Source organism: Elephantulus edwardii, unplaced genomic scaffold (assembly GCF_000299155.1).
Source record: "Elephantulus edwardii isolate Elephantulus edwardi_28Jun2011 unplaced genomic scaffold, EleEdw1.0 scaffold00044, whole genome shotgun sequence".
NCBI lineage: Eukaryota > Metazoa > Chordata > Mammalia > Macroscelidea > Macroscelididae > Elephantulus > Elephantulus edwardii.
The window spans coordinates 6,135,707-6,151,916 of record NW_006399794.1 but is presented as its reverse complement, the minus strand read 5'-3'; the positions used below and the strand labels follow the sequence as shown (position 1 = coordinate 6,151,916).

The 16,210-nt window shown below is 40.7% G+C and overlaps 1 protein-coding gene across 2 annotated transcripts in view; it reads right to left on the bottom strand.

Annotated features, from left to right (window-relative positions):
- Positions 1 to 12,426: 12,426 nt before the first annotated feature.
- The window catches only part of ST5 (suppression of tumorigenicity 5), a 162,139-nt gene continuing 158,355 nt past the window's right edge, over positions 12,427 to 16,210 (bottom strand). For both annotated transcript variants that reach the window (XM_006885434.1, XM_006885433.1), the window contains 3 exons: positions 14,869 to 15,108; positions 13,766 to 13,852; positions 12,427 to 13,222 (listed from right to left, as the gene is read on the bottom strand). In XM_006885434.1, coding sequence (XP_006885496.1) covers positions 13,188 to 13,222; positions 13,766 to 13,852; positions 14,869 to 15,108 — 362 coding nt within the window. In that variant the 3' untranslated portion in view covers positions 12,427 to 13,187. The remainder of the gene's footprint in view (positions 13,223 to 13,765; positions 13,853 to 14,868; positions 15,109 to 16,210) is intronic.

Genomic DNA, 16,210 nt, shown 5'->3' with positions numbered 1-16,210 from the left:
TCCTTGGGTCTTTCCTATTTCCATTTACCTCCCCTCCATCCACCAAATTGTGTGACCCTATGATTGCCCTTCTGCCCATTCTCAAACCTCTGCTCCCGCTCTCCCCACCTTCCTTTGGATTCTCCTGTATGTTTTACTAGTTCTGTTTCTACAATAATGGTCTTAAGCAGTATTTGTCCTTAAGAGACTGAGTTCACAGCAATGAAAAAAAAAATAATAATAGCAATAATACACGTTTGTAAAATAAATAACGCTTAATTTTGGCAAATTAAAAAGACTGAGTTCATTCAGCATAATGCTCTCCAGTCCCTCCCAAGTTATGTAGTAATTATCGAAATCTTTGCTCCTGGGTGCATGTGAATGTACCACAATTTCTCAATCCATTCGATTCTGTCTGGATATATGAGCTGTTTCCATGTTCTTGCGATGGTGAATAATACTGTTACCAACACTGATGTACAAATCTTTTTGTTTCGGTTCTAATATTCTTAGGGTATATTCCTAGGAGTGGAATAGCTTGGTCATAAGGAATTTCTTTGTTCATCTTTAGGTTGTTAGGGGTTTATGTTCAGCTTTTTGAGGAAACGCCAAACTACCTTGCAAAGTGGTTGTACCATTTTACAGTCCCACCAACAGTGTATTTTTCCACATCCTCTCTAACATTTCTTTCTTGGTGATCTGTTAAGCTTTGCCTCTGCTACTGGGGTGAGATGTAAATTTGCTTTGTATCTCTCTTGCCAGTGATTTTGAGCATTTCTTCATGTGTCTGTTGACCATCTAAATAACTTCTTCTGAAAATTCTTTCCATGTCTTTTGCTCATTTTGTAATTGTGTCTGCATCCCCTCCAACATTTATTGCTTGCTGTACTGTTAAAACTTTGCCACTGCTACTGGGTTGAGATGGTAGTTTTAACCTTTTTGCATTGCTGTGACAGTTCAGCTACAGATCAGAAGAAAATTCACAGCTAATGTTACTGCACTTAAAATCTATTTCTACTGATTGTTATATGTACTTTCTAGATAGGAATTTCCAATCATCTGACTTTTCTTTGAAGAGTTTAAAACATAACAGATGCTACTTTTTTCAGGGGACCTTGGACCAAAAAACATGCTTTATGTACATGTATAAAAAATGTTCTTACTACACAGAAAAGGGATCTGAAGAGTTTGGAAAGCTAAAGAGATGGTGCATATGTGTCCATACATTTTGAACTTCTTGTTTACACAAGTGCACATTGTCAAAAAGAATATAAATACCAGTACTGAAGAATATAACTGCCAGTACTGAAAAGTAAATTTTTCTCTTATTTTGGAGTTTTCATGACATTTTACCCTACCTTTTCCTTCACAAATATAGTCAAAGTCTTTTTGGATTGCATGCTACCAGTGTTTGGCTCTAGAAACTCTGTTTTGATTATCTTTTTTCCTAGAAATTTTTGTATGTCATTCCTAATTCTATATTGCATCTATGAGGAGAAATGTGGGGTCAAGATTGGTGGACGAATTATCAACAATCTGCGTTATGCGGATGACACAACCCTGCTTGCTGAAACTGAAGAAGACCTGAAGCGCCTGCTGCAGAGCGTCAAGGACTGCAGCCTACAATATGGATTGAGGCTCAATGTCAGGAAGACAAAGATTCTCACCACTGGACCAATTGGCAGCATCAGGATGGATGGTGAAGAGATTGAGATTGTACACAGCTTTAGCTTGCTTGGCTCCACAGTCAACAGTCTTGACACCAGCAGCCAGGAAATTAAAAGGCGCATTGCCATGGGAAAGTCTGCTGTTAGGGACCTCTCCAAAGTACTGAAGAGCAATGGTGTCTCTCTGGAGACTAAGGTGCGTCTGATACAGGCCATGGTCTTCCAATCACTTGTTATGCATCAGAGAGTTGGACAATGACCAAGGAAGATAGAAGGAGAATTGATGCCTTTGAGCTGTGGTGCTGGAGGAATATTGAGAATACCATGGACTGCTAGGAAAACAAACAGATTTGTCCTGGAAAGGGTTAAACCGGGTGGCTCCTTGGAGGCAAGGATTCTGAGGCTCCATCTAACATACTTTGGACATGTTGTGAGGAGAGACCGGTCCTTGGAGAAGGACATCATGCTTGGGAGGGTGGAGGGACAGTGCAGGAGAGGAAGGCCCTCTATGAGGTGGATTGATTCAGTGACTGGGATAATTGGGATGGGAGTGTCAGAGACAGTGCGATTGGCACAAGACAGCGGAGTTTAGGGCTGTTGTACATAGGGTCGCTATGAGTCGCAAGTGACTCGACGGCACATAACAACAACATCACAACTTTGGTTTTACTTCATGTTTGCATTGTATGAATTACTCTGTTTATTTTATATTTGTAAGTACTTTGGGTACAAAGCAGGTTATGTGACTTTGTCTACATGACTTTGCAAAGATATGCATAAAAGTATTTTTTTTTAAAGTATTGTTTGATGGGAGCTTTGTTGGCCTAGTGACAAGAAGTTGCACTGCAATCCCAAAGGTGTGTGGTTTGAATCCACCAAATGCTCTGCTGGAGAAGGAGGGGCAAACTCCTTCTGAACCAGTCAGATCTAATTTGACAGTACATCAAATTGAAAAGAAAATAAATTTTTAAAAAAAGTATTATTTGAATAAACTTTTTCTTTTTTTAAAATTAATTTTAATGAACATTTACAGAGATTTTGGATTTTCATTCATCATTGTTGCAGTTGAATATAAATTTTAACTAAGCAGTCATAAACAGACTGATTCCCCACCCCCCACCCCACTGAGATACTAGCTTGAAAGATGACCAGTGAATTCTGGTGGCCTAGTGAAAAAGGCAGAAAGTGCAGACAGAATGCTCCCTGGAGGCAAAGAAGATAAAGCTTCACCTCACATACTTTAGGCATGTGGCTAGGACAGGCTATTCCTTAAAAAGGACATCATGCTTGGAAAGGTGGCACTTTAGTGAGAGGGTAAAGACTCTCAACCAGATGGATTGACACAGTGGCTGCTGCAATGGGCTCAAGTATATCAAAGATGATAAAGATGGCAAAGGATAGGACAGGGTTCAGATCTGTTGCTCATAGGGTTTCTATGAGTCATTTCTATGGCACCTAACAGCAACAAGTAGGTAAGGAGTTGCCCTGCCAGCCCAGAGACAAGCTGATCAAATCCACAAGCAACTCCGAGAAAGATGGGCAGTCCCCTCATATGTGATGTATATAGCCTCTGAAAATCCACAGGAGGATCAGCTATTGAGTCAGTTCTGACTTGGTGACAATGAGAGACTTAACCAAGGAGAGCTGTTATTTGGTCTATGTCCAAGTTCCACATGATCACTGCTAGCACAATTTTAAGTGTTTGGAATTCCCATTCTTTACAATGTTAATCATGATTTTTTTTTTTAATAATTACACAGAAGAATGTCTTTACATAGACAATAAAACACAAGTAAACAACTTCCTGTTACTCTCTGTGACTTGAAAACTAAAGTTCAAGACCAATTAATTTCCATCTCAGAATGATCATTCCTCTAGCTTCTAGACTGTAAATTTTAATGGCAAGAGACTGCCCATCGTTCTCTTGCTTAGCCTCTAGTATATTTGAACCACTAGTGACCTGTATCTATCCGTGCAATACACTACAGTCTACAGCACTAGAACTGGTGGCTAATGGGTAGATATCATATTGGACAGCTAGAGTTGTTGAGTTCCATCCATTCAGTTCTGACTCATAGATGACATGGTACTCCTCTCCAACATAATCTTTTGTAATAGGACTGTCCCAAAGTTTTCTCAGCTATCCTTTCTCCCATAAAGTCACTGGTATTAACTATTGTGACACCAGGACTCCTTTCCTTCACAATAAACCTAGTGTTTCCCAGTTGGATCTGACCCACAGTAACCCCAGTTTAGGGTTTTTGAGAGTAAATTTTTGTGGGAGGAGACTGCCCATCTTTCTCATGTGAAACAGCTGGTGGATTTGAACTACTGACCTTTTGGTTAGCAGCTAGACACATTACATTTCTGGGTTCCTTCACAGGAGAAAATCCAAGGCTCTTTTAACTCCAGAATGGGGTAGGGGTGGGGAGAATGGGACAGGAATGTTGAAAGGTAACAACCCTATTTAAAACACTTATTCTCAATGACAGAATTGAGAATTATCACCTGGGAGTTCTAAAAATGTATCTAAGTATTTTTTTTTGTTTTTCATAATCATGAAATGGATGTACCTAGAGGTTCTGCAATAAGAAAACAAAATTCCTCACAACTGGATCAATAAGCAGTACCAAGATAAATGGAGAAAAGACTGGAGTAGTCAAGTAATTTCATTTGAACTCATGAGCAATGCCCAAGGAAGCAGCAGTTGCCCAAGGAAGCAGCAGTTGAAAAATCAAATTATGTATTATTGCATAATGCAAATCTCCTACCAAAAAGCCCACAATCTTTAAAGTGCTAAAGAACAAACTATCACTTGTAAAGAATAAAGTGAGCCTGACCCACGCCCTGGTATCTTCAGGCACCTTATATACATATGAAAGTTGGGTAATGAATAAGATTAAAGTATAATTAATGCTTCTGAATTGCAGTGCTGGTGAAGAAACAATAGACAGCCAAAAAAGCAAGAGCAACCAAATCTGTCTTGAAGTACAGGTGGAATGCTCCTTGGAATAACAGCTCTCCTTGGTTAAGTCTCTCATTGTCACTAAGTCAGAACTGACTCATAGCTGATCCTCCTGTGGATTTTCAAAGGCTATATACATCACATTTAGTTGCTTGTGGATTTGATCAGCTTGTCTCTGGGCTGGCAGGGCAACTCCTTACCTACTTGTTGCTGTTAGGTGCCATAGAAATGACTCATAGAAACCCTATGAACAACAGATCTGAACCCTGTCCTGTCCTTTGCCATCACAGTGACAATGGTGAGACTTTGTATCACATATTCTGAGCATTTTATCAGAAGAGACCAAACCCTATTTAAGGACATGCTTGGTAAAGGATGAGCAAAAAAGAAAGACACTCCACAAGACGGACTGCCACACTGGCTGCAACAGTGGGTGGGACACAGCAAGCACTGTGTGGATGCAGCAGGACTGAGCAGTTTTGCTTTTTATTGTAACAGAGGTGAGATAAGTCTAAACTGACTCAGTGGTACCTAAGAAAAAACAATGAAAACTTAGCTTAGGATCCAATTTCATTTTGCATATGTTGTGTATGTTGATTGTCGTCAAGTCAAGCACGACTCATAGCAACCCTATGAACAAAAGGCCTGGAGACTTTCTAGAACTATCATCATTTATCAATGTTCATGGAGTTTCTCGTGGTATGTTGTTGAGGAATTGGATGCCACTCCTGCTTCTAAACTTCTAAACCTGTCATTATTATTATTATTATTATTTGTGTGTGTACCATCAAATCAGACCTGACTGTACAGGAGGAGATTGTTCCTCCTTCTTCAGCAGAGCATCTGGTGGATTTGAACCTCACACCTCCAGGATTGTAGTGCAGCTTCTTGCCACTAGGCCACCAGAGCTCACCTAAACCTGTCTTAAACTGGGAGCTCCGCCAAACACTGACCACCATGGGTAACAGTTATGGTAGTTTTCATATATCCTTCACAGTTTTTCTAGGATTCCAGCCACTGTATAAATGAAGACAAGTGTTGCTTTGTTTTGTTCAAAATACTGCCTAAAATTGTTTTAGAAAACCACCTCATCAACAATCTGTGTTAGGAAGATGACACATCATTGCTTGCTGAAACTGAGAAGGATCTGAAGCCTTTCTGCAGAAGGCAAAGGACTGTATTCTTCAATATGGATTGAAGCTCAACATCAAGAAGACACAGATTTTCACCACTGGGCCAATTGGCAGCACTATGATGGAGAAGAGATTAAGGTTATTAATAATTTCACTTTGCTTGGCTCTACAATTAACATTCTTTGCACAAGAAATCAAAAGATTATTTGCATTAGGAAAATCTGCTGTCACAGACCTCTCCCAAAGTGCTAAAGAGCCATGATGCTGGTCTAGTGCACTTGATCCCAACCATGGTCTTCACAATTACTTGTTATGCATTAGAGAGATGGACAGTAACTGAGATTGACAGAAGAACCATCAATTCCTTTTAGTTGTGCTGGAAAAGAGTATTGAACATACCATGGACCACCAAGAGAACAAACAAGTCTGTCTTGGAGAGAGTGAAACCAAGCTGCTCCTTGGAAGCAAAGATTTTGAAGCTCTGATTCACATACTTTGGGCACATGGCCAGAAAGGACCAATCTGTGAAGAAGGGCATCAAGCTTGAAAGAGTGGAGGGACAATACAGGAGAGGAAGACCCTGGATGAGATGGATTGACACAGTAACTGGTTTAATGGGCATAGGTGTGGCAGAGACAGTGAAACTGCCTCAGATTAGGGCAAAGTTCAGAGCAATTGTACATAGGATCCCTATTTAACAGAATCTGAGGTGCTAGTATTGTTAGGTGTTGTCAAGTATGACTTAGTGACCCTATGAACAACAGATTTTACCCTATCTTATCCTGTACCATCTTCATCATTTTAGACATATTTGAGTCCACTGCTGCAGTCACTTTGTCAATGTGCCCTGTTTAGGGTCTTCCTCTCCTTCACTGACCCTCCATCTTTACAAGCATGATGACTTTCCAAGGAATGGTGCCTCTTAACAACATACCCAAAATATACAAGACATAGGTTTGCCTTTATGGAGCACTCTAGCTGCTTTCTCCAAGACATGTCTTTTGCCAGTTCATGAAATATTCAGCACTTTTTTTCCAAAACCACAACTCAAAGGCATCAATTCTTTGCCATCTCTATTCATTGTTCACATGTGGTATCTTATTCACAGTAATTATATGCATAGGTACAAGAATCTAGCTTAATTATGTCTTCTAGTATGGTTGTATCCAAGTATTACATATTTAAGCCTGTTATTTTATTGCAAAATACATTCTATTAATTTCTCCCCCTTTTATATTACAGCTATCCATATTTATTCCTATTACATAAAAATCTGATCAGAGTGTGAAAATTATCAAATGATATCACTAATATCACATGCAAGCAAAATCCTTTTAAAGATTAGACCAAGAGAGACTGGAAAAGTACATGACAGAGAACTACCAAAAATAGAAGCTGGGTTTAGAAGAGGCTATGGCACTAGGAACAAAATTGCCAATGTCAGATGGATCTTGGCTGATACCAGAGAGTACTAGAGGAATGTCTGTCAGTGTTCCATCTGCTATGCAAAGGCATTTAACTGCATGGATGACAACAAATTGTGGCTAACTTTTAGCAGAATGGGAATCCCAGAACACTTGACTGTGCTCATGTAAAACTTATACTTGGATCACAAGGCAGTCATCAGAACAGAGCAAGGAAACACTGCATGGTTCAAAATCAGAAAAGGAGTACTTCAAGGATATGCCCAGTTTCCAAACCTTTTCAATCTGTATGCAGAAAAGATAATTCAAGAGGCTGGACTTTGAGGGCTGCATGGTGGAGGGGACCTGGGGGAGGGTTTGTAAAACAATGAAAGAATCTTTTCTTTTACTTTTCCATAATTTTTGGACTCATGTACTTATAACTTGTTAGTCAAATTTGTGTCTTCTAGGTTGCAACACCCCCATGATACATCTTGAAGGATATGTACATGTACAGCCAAGCACAATCAATAAGAGTGCATCTGAATTCCAAAATCAATCTCCATAATAGTCTATGTGTTTCCTACTGCCAAAGGGGCCCTTTAGAGTAGTGAGAGAAGATCTTCACCCTGAAACCCACAGCGTCCCTTTTCAGCAGGAAGTAGCTAAGAGAATACGCCATCCCCTTTTCCTTATGACTCAGGGTGAAGTCTCTCTCAGGGAGGAGTGATAGGGAATGGCAAAGGACACACTGACAAAGAAGATTAATCAGAACTGGCTTTGACAAGCACTGTGGCATTTGGACAAGAACAAACTGGGAGGAGGGTAGAGAGAATAGTGCAACAATGAATGAGTGGAAGCCCAAAATCTCTGTAAATGTTTATGAAAATTAATAAAATATAATTATAGAAAAAAAAAACCAATTAATCCAATAAACTTGGAAAAAAAAAAAGAGGCTGGACTTTATGAGAAAGAATCTGGCATCAGAATTTGAGAAGACTCATGAACAACCTGCATTATGCATGACACAACTGCTTGCTGAAAGTGAGGAGGACCTGAAACATCTGCTGCAGAGGGTCAAGGACTATAGTTTGCAATATGATTTGAAGCTCAACATCAAGAAAACAAAGCTTCTCACTACTGGGCCAATTAGCAGCAGCATTATAGATGAAGAAGAGATTGAGATTGGTAACAGCTTCAGTTTGCTTGGCTCTACAATCAACATTCTTGGCACCAGTAGTCAGGAAATCAAAAGACAAAAATTGCATTAGGAAAATCTGCTGTCAGGGGCCTCTCCAGAGTGCTGAAGAGCAAGGATGTCAGTATAGAGATTAAGGTGTACCTGATCCACGCCATGGTCTTCATAATTACTTGTTATGCATCAGAGATCTGGGTACTTACCAAGGATGACAAAAAGAATTGATGCCTTTGAGATGTGGTGCTGAAGAGTATTGAGCATACGATGGACTGCCAAGAGAACAAACAAGTCTGTCCCGGAGAGGATGGAATCAAGCTGCTCTTTGGAGGCAAGGATTTTCAAGCTCTGTCTCTCACATACTTTGGCATGTAGCCAGGAGGGACCAGTCTTTGGAGAAAGAGATTATGCTTGAAAAGGTCGAGGTACAGCACAGGAGAGGAAGACCCCAGATGAGATGTATTGACACAATAACTGAAGTAACGAGGGTAGGTGTGTCAAAGACTGTGAGACTGGCTCAGGATAGAGCAATGTTCAGAGCTATTGTGCATAGGGTCACTATGAGTTGTAGTTGACTTGACAGCACATAACAACAAAGTGACCTGATGGCCTAATACATAACATACAGGGCTGCTAACCAAAGAATTAGCAACTTGAATTCACCAGCCACTCTGCAGAAGAAAAATAGGCAATCTCCTTTAAAGATTTACTGTCTCTGGAATCTGATGGATGGTTACTATGAACTGGAACTGGCTTGACAGGATTTTTAAATTATTATTACAGGGACCTTGGTGATGCAATAGTTAAAGTGCTGTGTTGCTAACCAAAAGATGAATGGCTCAAACCCACCAGCCTTTTCATGAGAAGTGATGAAACAATTTGCTTCCCTAAAGATTTACTTGGAATCCATATACACTATGTCCTAAAGGAGTTAGAATTGCCCTGATAGCAGTAATCGTTAAATGCACATGGCCCAACTGGTTGGTAGTTAGAATCAACTCAGAATAAAGCTTTAGTGATATATTTCAGTGAAGGTTGCCATTAGATGCTGCTGAGTTTGGGGGATTTTTAAAATACTGTTTTATTGTGCTTTTATTTCTATATAAATTGTTCAATGCCATTGGTTACTTTCTTCACAATTCTTAAACATTCTTGAGGAGTCTGTTCTGGTTATTTCATTTCCAATAATCTGGTTTACCTGCTTCCTTACCTTCTTCTCTCTGTTTCAAAGTAATTGTTGACCATATAATCTCATATAGATGACTTTTTAAAGGAGTACAATACTCACTATTATTTAAATAATAATAAAAAGGTGGCCACAGGTTGACTCAAGAGAGGAGGACATTGAGTGCTTGCTGTGAGAATCAAGGACTACAGCCTTCAATATGGATTACATCTCAACATCAAGAAAACAAAGATCCTCAAACACTAGTCCAAAAGGCAACATCATGATAGATGGAGAAAAGATTTAAATTTTCAGTGATTTTCTCTTGCTTGGATCCATAATCCACTTGGTACCAGCATACAGGAGATATGGAGACATACAACATTGGGAAAGTCTGCTTCTAGAGACCTTTCCAATGTTCTGGAGAGCAGTAATGTCAATTTAAAGACTAAGGTGCACCTGATTCAAGCCATAGTTTTCCAATCACTTATATATCTGAAAGGTGGGCAATGAATAAGATTGACTGGAGAAGAATTGATGCCTTTGAGTTGTGTTGTTAAAGAAAAGTGCGGAATATCTCATGAACTGCCAAAAAACAAACAAATATGTCTTGAAGGAAATGCAACCAGAGTGTTCCTTAAAGCTAAGGATAGTAAAAATTTGTCTCATCTAGTTTGGACATATTTTCAGAAACAAACAAACAAACAAACAAACAGTCCTTAAGGAGAGACATCATGCTAGGAAAGATTGTTGTTATGTGCTGTTGAGTCACCTGATAACTCATAGCAACTCTATGTACAACAGCTCTGAAGCCTGCTCAATCCTGAGCCAGTCTCACTGACTCCAACACACCTCTCCCATTCTACTAGTCTCTGTATTATCTCATCCAGAGTCTCCCTCTCCTGCGCTGTCCCTCCACCCTTCCAAGCATGATATCTTTAGTAGTATCTTAGATAGCAGTTTACAGGCTTTCCAGGCCTGTTGAATTGATTTTTGACTCAAATGATCTACAGGACAGGGTAGAATGGTTCCATAGACTTTTCTAAATTGTAATCTTTCCTGGAGCAGACTGCCAAGCTTTTTTCACACAGAGCAGCTGGATGTGGGGTCAAACCACCAACCTTTAGGTTATCAAGCCATGTGCTTGACCTCTTAAGTAACAATTACAACCAAGAAAACCCTGTGGAGTAAGTGTGCTCTCAAATGCATTAGTTGGAATTGGCAACAAGTTTTCTATTTATATTATAGCTGTGTTTGTTAGTGGCTGTTCCGTTGACCCTAAAACTCATGATAACTGATTCACAATGGTATGTGTAGATGGGTTATATTATCTACATATTTCAACACAGAATGGTAAAAGGGAATTACAGTATTTGCTATTTTTTTAAAGAGTACACCTAAAGCACTGAGACTCACTGAATTAAGGATTCAGAAACTGAAAACAGACAGAACCTAATACATTTGTAAGCTTCAAACCAGGTTCTTTAGACATACACTCCTGCACATCTACTGTCTTGTCCCTCCTCTACTAAGAATTCTTTCTGGGCCTTGACCAAAGCAGTCAGTCACTGTATGGCAGCCATTCCAAGCCCTCCTGGGACTGTCCCAGATTTCTAAATCAAGATCAGAGCTGAGGCCATAGGAGGAGAGAGATGTATCCTTGTATTATAAAACGAAATAAACCTACTTCTGTTTCGTTGCTCTGACTCCTAGTGACTTGACCATCCATCAGGTTTCTGAGGCTGTAAATCTTTATGGTGGATTCAAACTGACAACATTTTAGTTAGCAGACTAACAGATTATGCTCTGCCTGCAAGGCTCTTTATATGCTATAAAAGGTTTCAAAAAACTTTTTTTAAAAAGAGTTTATACCTCTTGAGCAAACATCTGATGGTCCTTTAAAAGCATGTTAAACAAAAAAAAGAAACAATAAATAAATAAATTTTAAAAAGAGAGAAATAGTACTTTTTAGAAACTATTATTAAAAGAGTCTATGAACTCTGGAGATTAATTAACTCTGGACTTGCTGGTTATGATTAATTTTCCTTCCACTCCATTGATTCACCCAGATTTGAAATCTCAATCCCAGCAAACACCAAAGACAATAATGTAAGAGGCATTTTCAGAGGAGAAAAAGACATTGTCATCTTAGAAGAGGAACCTTTGACTTTGTTTTATGAGGAAGGTAGCAATCCCAAATCACTGACAGGCGGCAGCCTGTGCATACCTCAGTAGGGACCAGGTAAGAGAGCTTGAGATAGACTTTCCACCCTAAAATAGGCTAGGATGGAAGGACACCTTGGGAGTTTTTACCACTTCTGCTCTACCCAGGTCATGATGGGTTAAAATCCAAGCCACTTCCCTCTGTTTCTCTCCTTATTCTTCCACAGGATGCAGCAGAGCATTCTTTATGCCAACCCAAGGTCCCCAAAGAGGGGGAAAACAATCAGGGTGATGTGGAAGAGGTATAAGCAGTGGGTCATTCTGTGACCAAGCCTTGGGCTAGATTTCCTGAGCATCCTCCACCAATACCACGATAACTAATGGGGTTTTAAGAGTTTAAAATTGAACAGAAAACTATTCTTATTCAACCAGTAACAGAGACAAGAGGCAGTGATCATTCTTTCTATTACCAAAAACATTTAACAGTTGACGACTAGAGTGGGAATCATAACTAGAACAATGATTTGGTATCTTCTAATCCAGTCTTACAACTCAGCCAGAGAAGTCACTATTAGGGAAAGTCAATGACCTACAGTAATCTAAACCCCTATCAGGGAAAGTCAGTGACCTATAGAAATCTAAACCCCAAATCAAGTACTGAATTCCCTACATGAGTTGTTTCATTCCAGATTGGCTCATTGTAGCCCATTCCTAAGAAAGATAACTGAAGATAATGAGGCCAAGGACACGAGAGGCTCTGGGCCCAAACAACTGTACATGGTTTATTAGGAACAACCGTAGACAGTGGGAAGGAAGGATGCCCTGTACCGCATCATGGCCACCACTGACTGGGAGCTGGGCCAGAGAGCACTGGCAGAGCTGGGGGCTGACATTCCCATGCTCACTGATCATATAAAAAAGTGGGAGGAGCAAGAGAGCCAGGCCCAAGATGAGCCAGGTACCTATCTGGTACCATGCTGCATTTGAGGATTGATTGGCCCTTGCCTTTCATAAACAGAAGGTTAGAGGAGGGTACAACTAGGAAAAAATAGAAATTCCAAGGTTGAAACAAAAAAAAATGTCCTCCTGTACACAGCAAGACAGCATCTGCTCTCCAGGGCCCAAGACTGGCAGCAGGGACCTCAGGCAAGCAGGCCAGGAGCCTCCAGGGAAAGATCAGTGGTTTAGCTGAGACAGTCAGCTGCACATAATTGGCCAGTCACCAGCACCTAGCTAAACTTCATCTGTGCTCAGGCAGGGCAGGAAAGCACCAGCCCCTTGGGAATATACAAATATTTACCAGATTCTCTTTGCTCATTACAAAAACAGTTAAGAAAGCTTACAGCAGATTATTTACAAACAGTATCCTGGGATATTGTGATGGCAGAAATGGGCTGACTGGAAGTGTGGGGTCTGTGGGGGTAGAGTGCCACAGCAGTCCAGAGTGTCACAGGCAGGGGCCCCTTCCCCAGGCTTCAGGTTCTACAAGGCACTGGACTCTGCTACTGGAAAGAAGCTTAATTCTTCTTGTGGAGGAACTTCATTTTGTTGCCTGTGGGCCAGAGAAGGCAAAACTGAGAATGTTTCTTTGTCATAGTTTCCAATTTCCATACCCTTTCCTTCCTAAAGCCTTAATTCTCTCACTGGGGAAAAAAGGGAGACAGGATTAGGAAGACTGGCTTACAGCTATCAGATACTTGATCCAGGATCGTGAAAACACTTGAGAGCTCCAATAGGCCACTGGTATTAATCCTTTAACTTCTTGCCTTAATTTCCCCTTAAACTGAGCCATGATTCCATGGAACTTGGAGGGAGAGGAGGTGGTAAGAGAAGGGCACTTTGGCACTGCTACTTTTATGGGCCCCTTTGTAGCCTGGAGGAAAGTTCACTAGCTCTTTAGTGTTCACATTCTCTCAGGAAAGCATGCACCTTGAAACACGTAATGGGAAATCTGTGGTCTCTCTTGGGCCCACGGTTTGGTGAATACTGTATTTACTGTCCTAGAGATCTTTTCTTTATAAAAGACTCTCTTCCTCCAGTGTCCAAGCTCTGCCCTTCTTGCTATAAACATGTATATCTTATCAAGGCTACTTACCCAAACCTCGGAGAAATTTATTCATTCCACTCTGCTCTGTATCTGGAAGTTCCTCTAAATACTGTTCTACCCGCTGCTCAAACAGGCCTGGGCAGAAACAAGGACAGGGAAGAAAAGATTACAAGAAGGGAAATAAAAATCAAACTATGTGTGAGTGTACCGTCAAATCAGATCTGACTGGTACAGGAGGAGATTGTCCCTCCTTCCCCAGCAGAGCATCTGGTGGATTTGAACCGTGCACCTCTGGGATTGTAGTTGCAGCTCCTTACCACTAGGCCACCAGAGCTCCCCTCCAGTTTAACATTTAACTCTACTAAATGAAGGGGACTCTGGTGTACAAAACAGAGAAATCATAAATATGGAATTCTAATTTGTAGGTACGAATTTTGGGGATTCAGATTGGCTGATCAAAACTAATGATATTTCACTGGTATATTTATTGCTAAAGGTTTTCAATACTCTATGCACTCAATCCCAGTACACATTGCTGAGTCCCATTATGGTGAAGACACCATTCACTCTTTAATTCCAGAGCTGCCCCACCCGCAACATGGCCACCCTCTCTAATTACTTTTAGGCCACTCCTTTTATGTTATTCCAAAAAGGTTTGTTGCACTAAATGAATAATATTAGTAGACTGAAAGTACAATAACCCAGAGGTTAAAACAGAAAAATCTTGAAGAAATGAAGAAGCCCTGAATAAGCTGAGGAAATAACTAAAAGTTCTACCTCGAGGAGGGACCATCACCAACCTAAAATAGTTAGCTAGTCCAGTCCTCTTTAAGGGACCTCCCAATGCCTAGATTCTCAGGACCCCCCTTAAATTGATCCATTTAGTTTTTCTCCAAGACAAGGGAATCATTACAGGATTAAGGGAAACCAATGATCATTCTACTCTTAAGTGGAAATAAGACCCTCTCTCCAGCCACATGGTTCTAATATGATCACAGCCTTGGATGGGAAGCAAAACTCCCTTGGAAGTTTCTAGCAGAGAAAAAGTGTGTTAGGCAGCCAAGAGCTCCAATCACATGACTAAGCTGCTCAGCCCTACAGATAGCAGATAAGTTAGAGAGGATCCACAGCTCCTGATCTTCTGGCCTTACCCTTTGCCCGGCACTTCCTCAGCTCCCTGTCTTGAATGAAGCCAGCAAACATCTGGGACTCCATAAAAACTTCAAGAAAACGACGGATGCTCTTGGAGGCCACAGACTTGCGGAAGGCCTCTCGCTGAAAGGCCCTCTCTCCCTTCTCACTCTGTGTCAGAAAGAGGGAGTAGTGCCCAATAGTCTCCACAAAGAACCGGATGAACACCTCTGACACCAGCCCATTGAGGGTATTACATTCTAGAAGGGAAGAGAAAACCTTTGAGGTTCAGATCAAACATCTACAGGCTTTCTACAAACTGCAAGTGGTGTCCTTCTTTTCCCAACAAAACTTGTAGCCAGTTTTGTTCTTAAAGCTTTCTCTCTTGTTGTTACAAGTTTGAAACTAGCCCATAGGCTCCTGGAGGCGCTCTGGACATGGATAGTAAATATTTGCTGGAGGAATGAAAGTTGACAATAGAGAGCTGAGAATCACTTTCTTCACAGCCCTCACTTTAAGTGGTCTCCCTGGCTTCGCTGGAAGAGGACATTCCCTCTATCATGAAATGGCTAGAGGGCAGGCCCAAGAGGGAAGAATAATCAGTATGGCTGGGAAAGCAGTATGGCGCTTTCTCAAAAAGTTGCAAATAGAGATACCATTTGACCCAGCAATTCCACTACTGGGAATATACCCTGAAGAGACCATAGCTGACATCCAAGCAGATATATGCACACCCATGTTTATTGCAGCTTTGTTCACAATAGCAAGGAGTTGGAAACAACCTAAGTACCCATCAACAAACGAATGGCTAGAGAAGCTGTGGTATATTCGCACAATGGAATACTATGCTGCATTAAAAAACAAGGAACTCATGCAATATTATTCAAAATGGTTGACTCTGGAGAACATTATGCTGAGTGAAATATCCCAGTCACAAAAGGACAAATATTACACGATGCCACTGTTGTAGAATGGGACTGTCCTTGGGGTTGGGGAGAGACTGAGTAAGATGGGTTCAATAATGTATACTGCACTGAAACAGAGGAGGGAGAGAACCGTTTAAAAGAGAGATATAACTGGGTATTTCTGTCATCACAGGAGACTAGAGCGAGGGCTACATGGTGGAGGGGACCTGGGGGAGGGTTTGAAAAACAATGAAAGAATCTTTTCTTTTACTTTTCCATAATTTTTGGACTCATGTACTTATAACTTGTTAGTCAAATTTGTGTCTTCTAGGTTGCAACACCCCCATGATACATCTTCAAGGATATGAACATGTACGGCCAAGCACAATCAATAAGAGTGCATCTAAATTCCAAAATCAATCTCCATAATAGTCTATGTGTTTCCTACTGCCAAAGG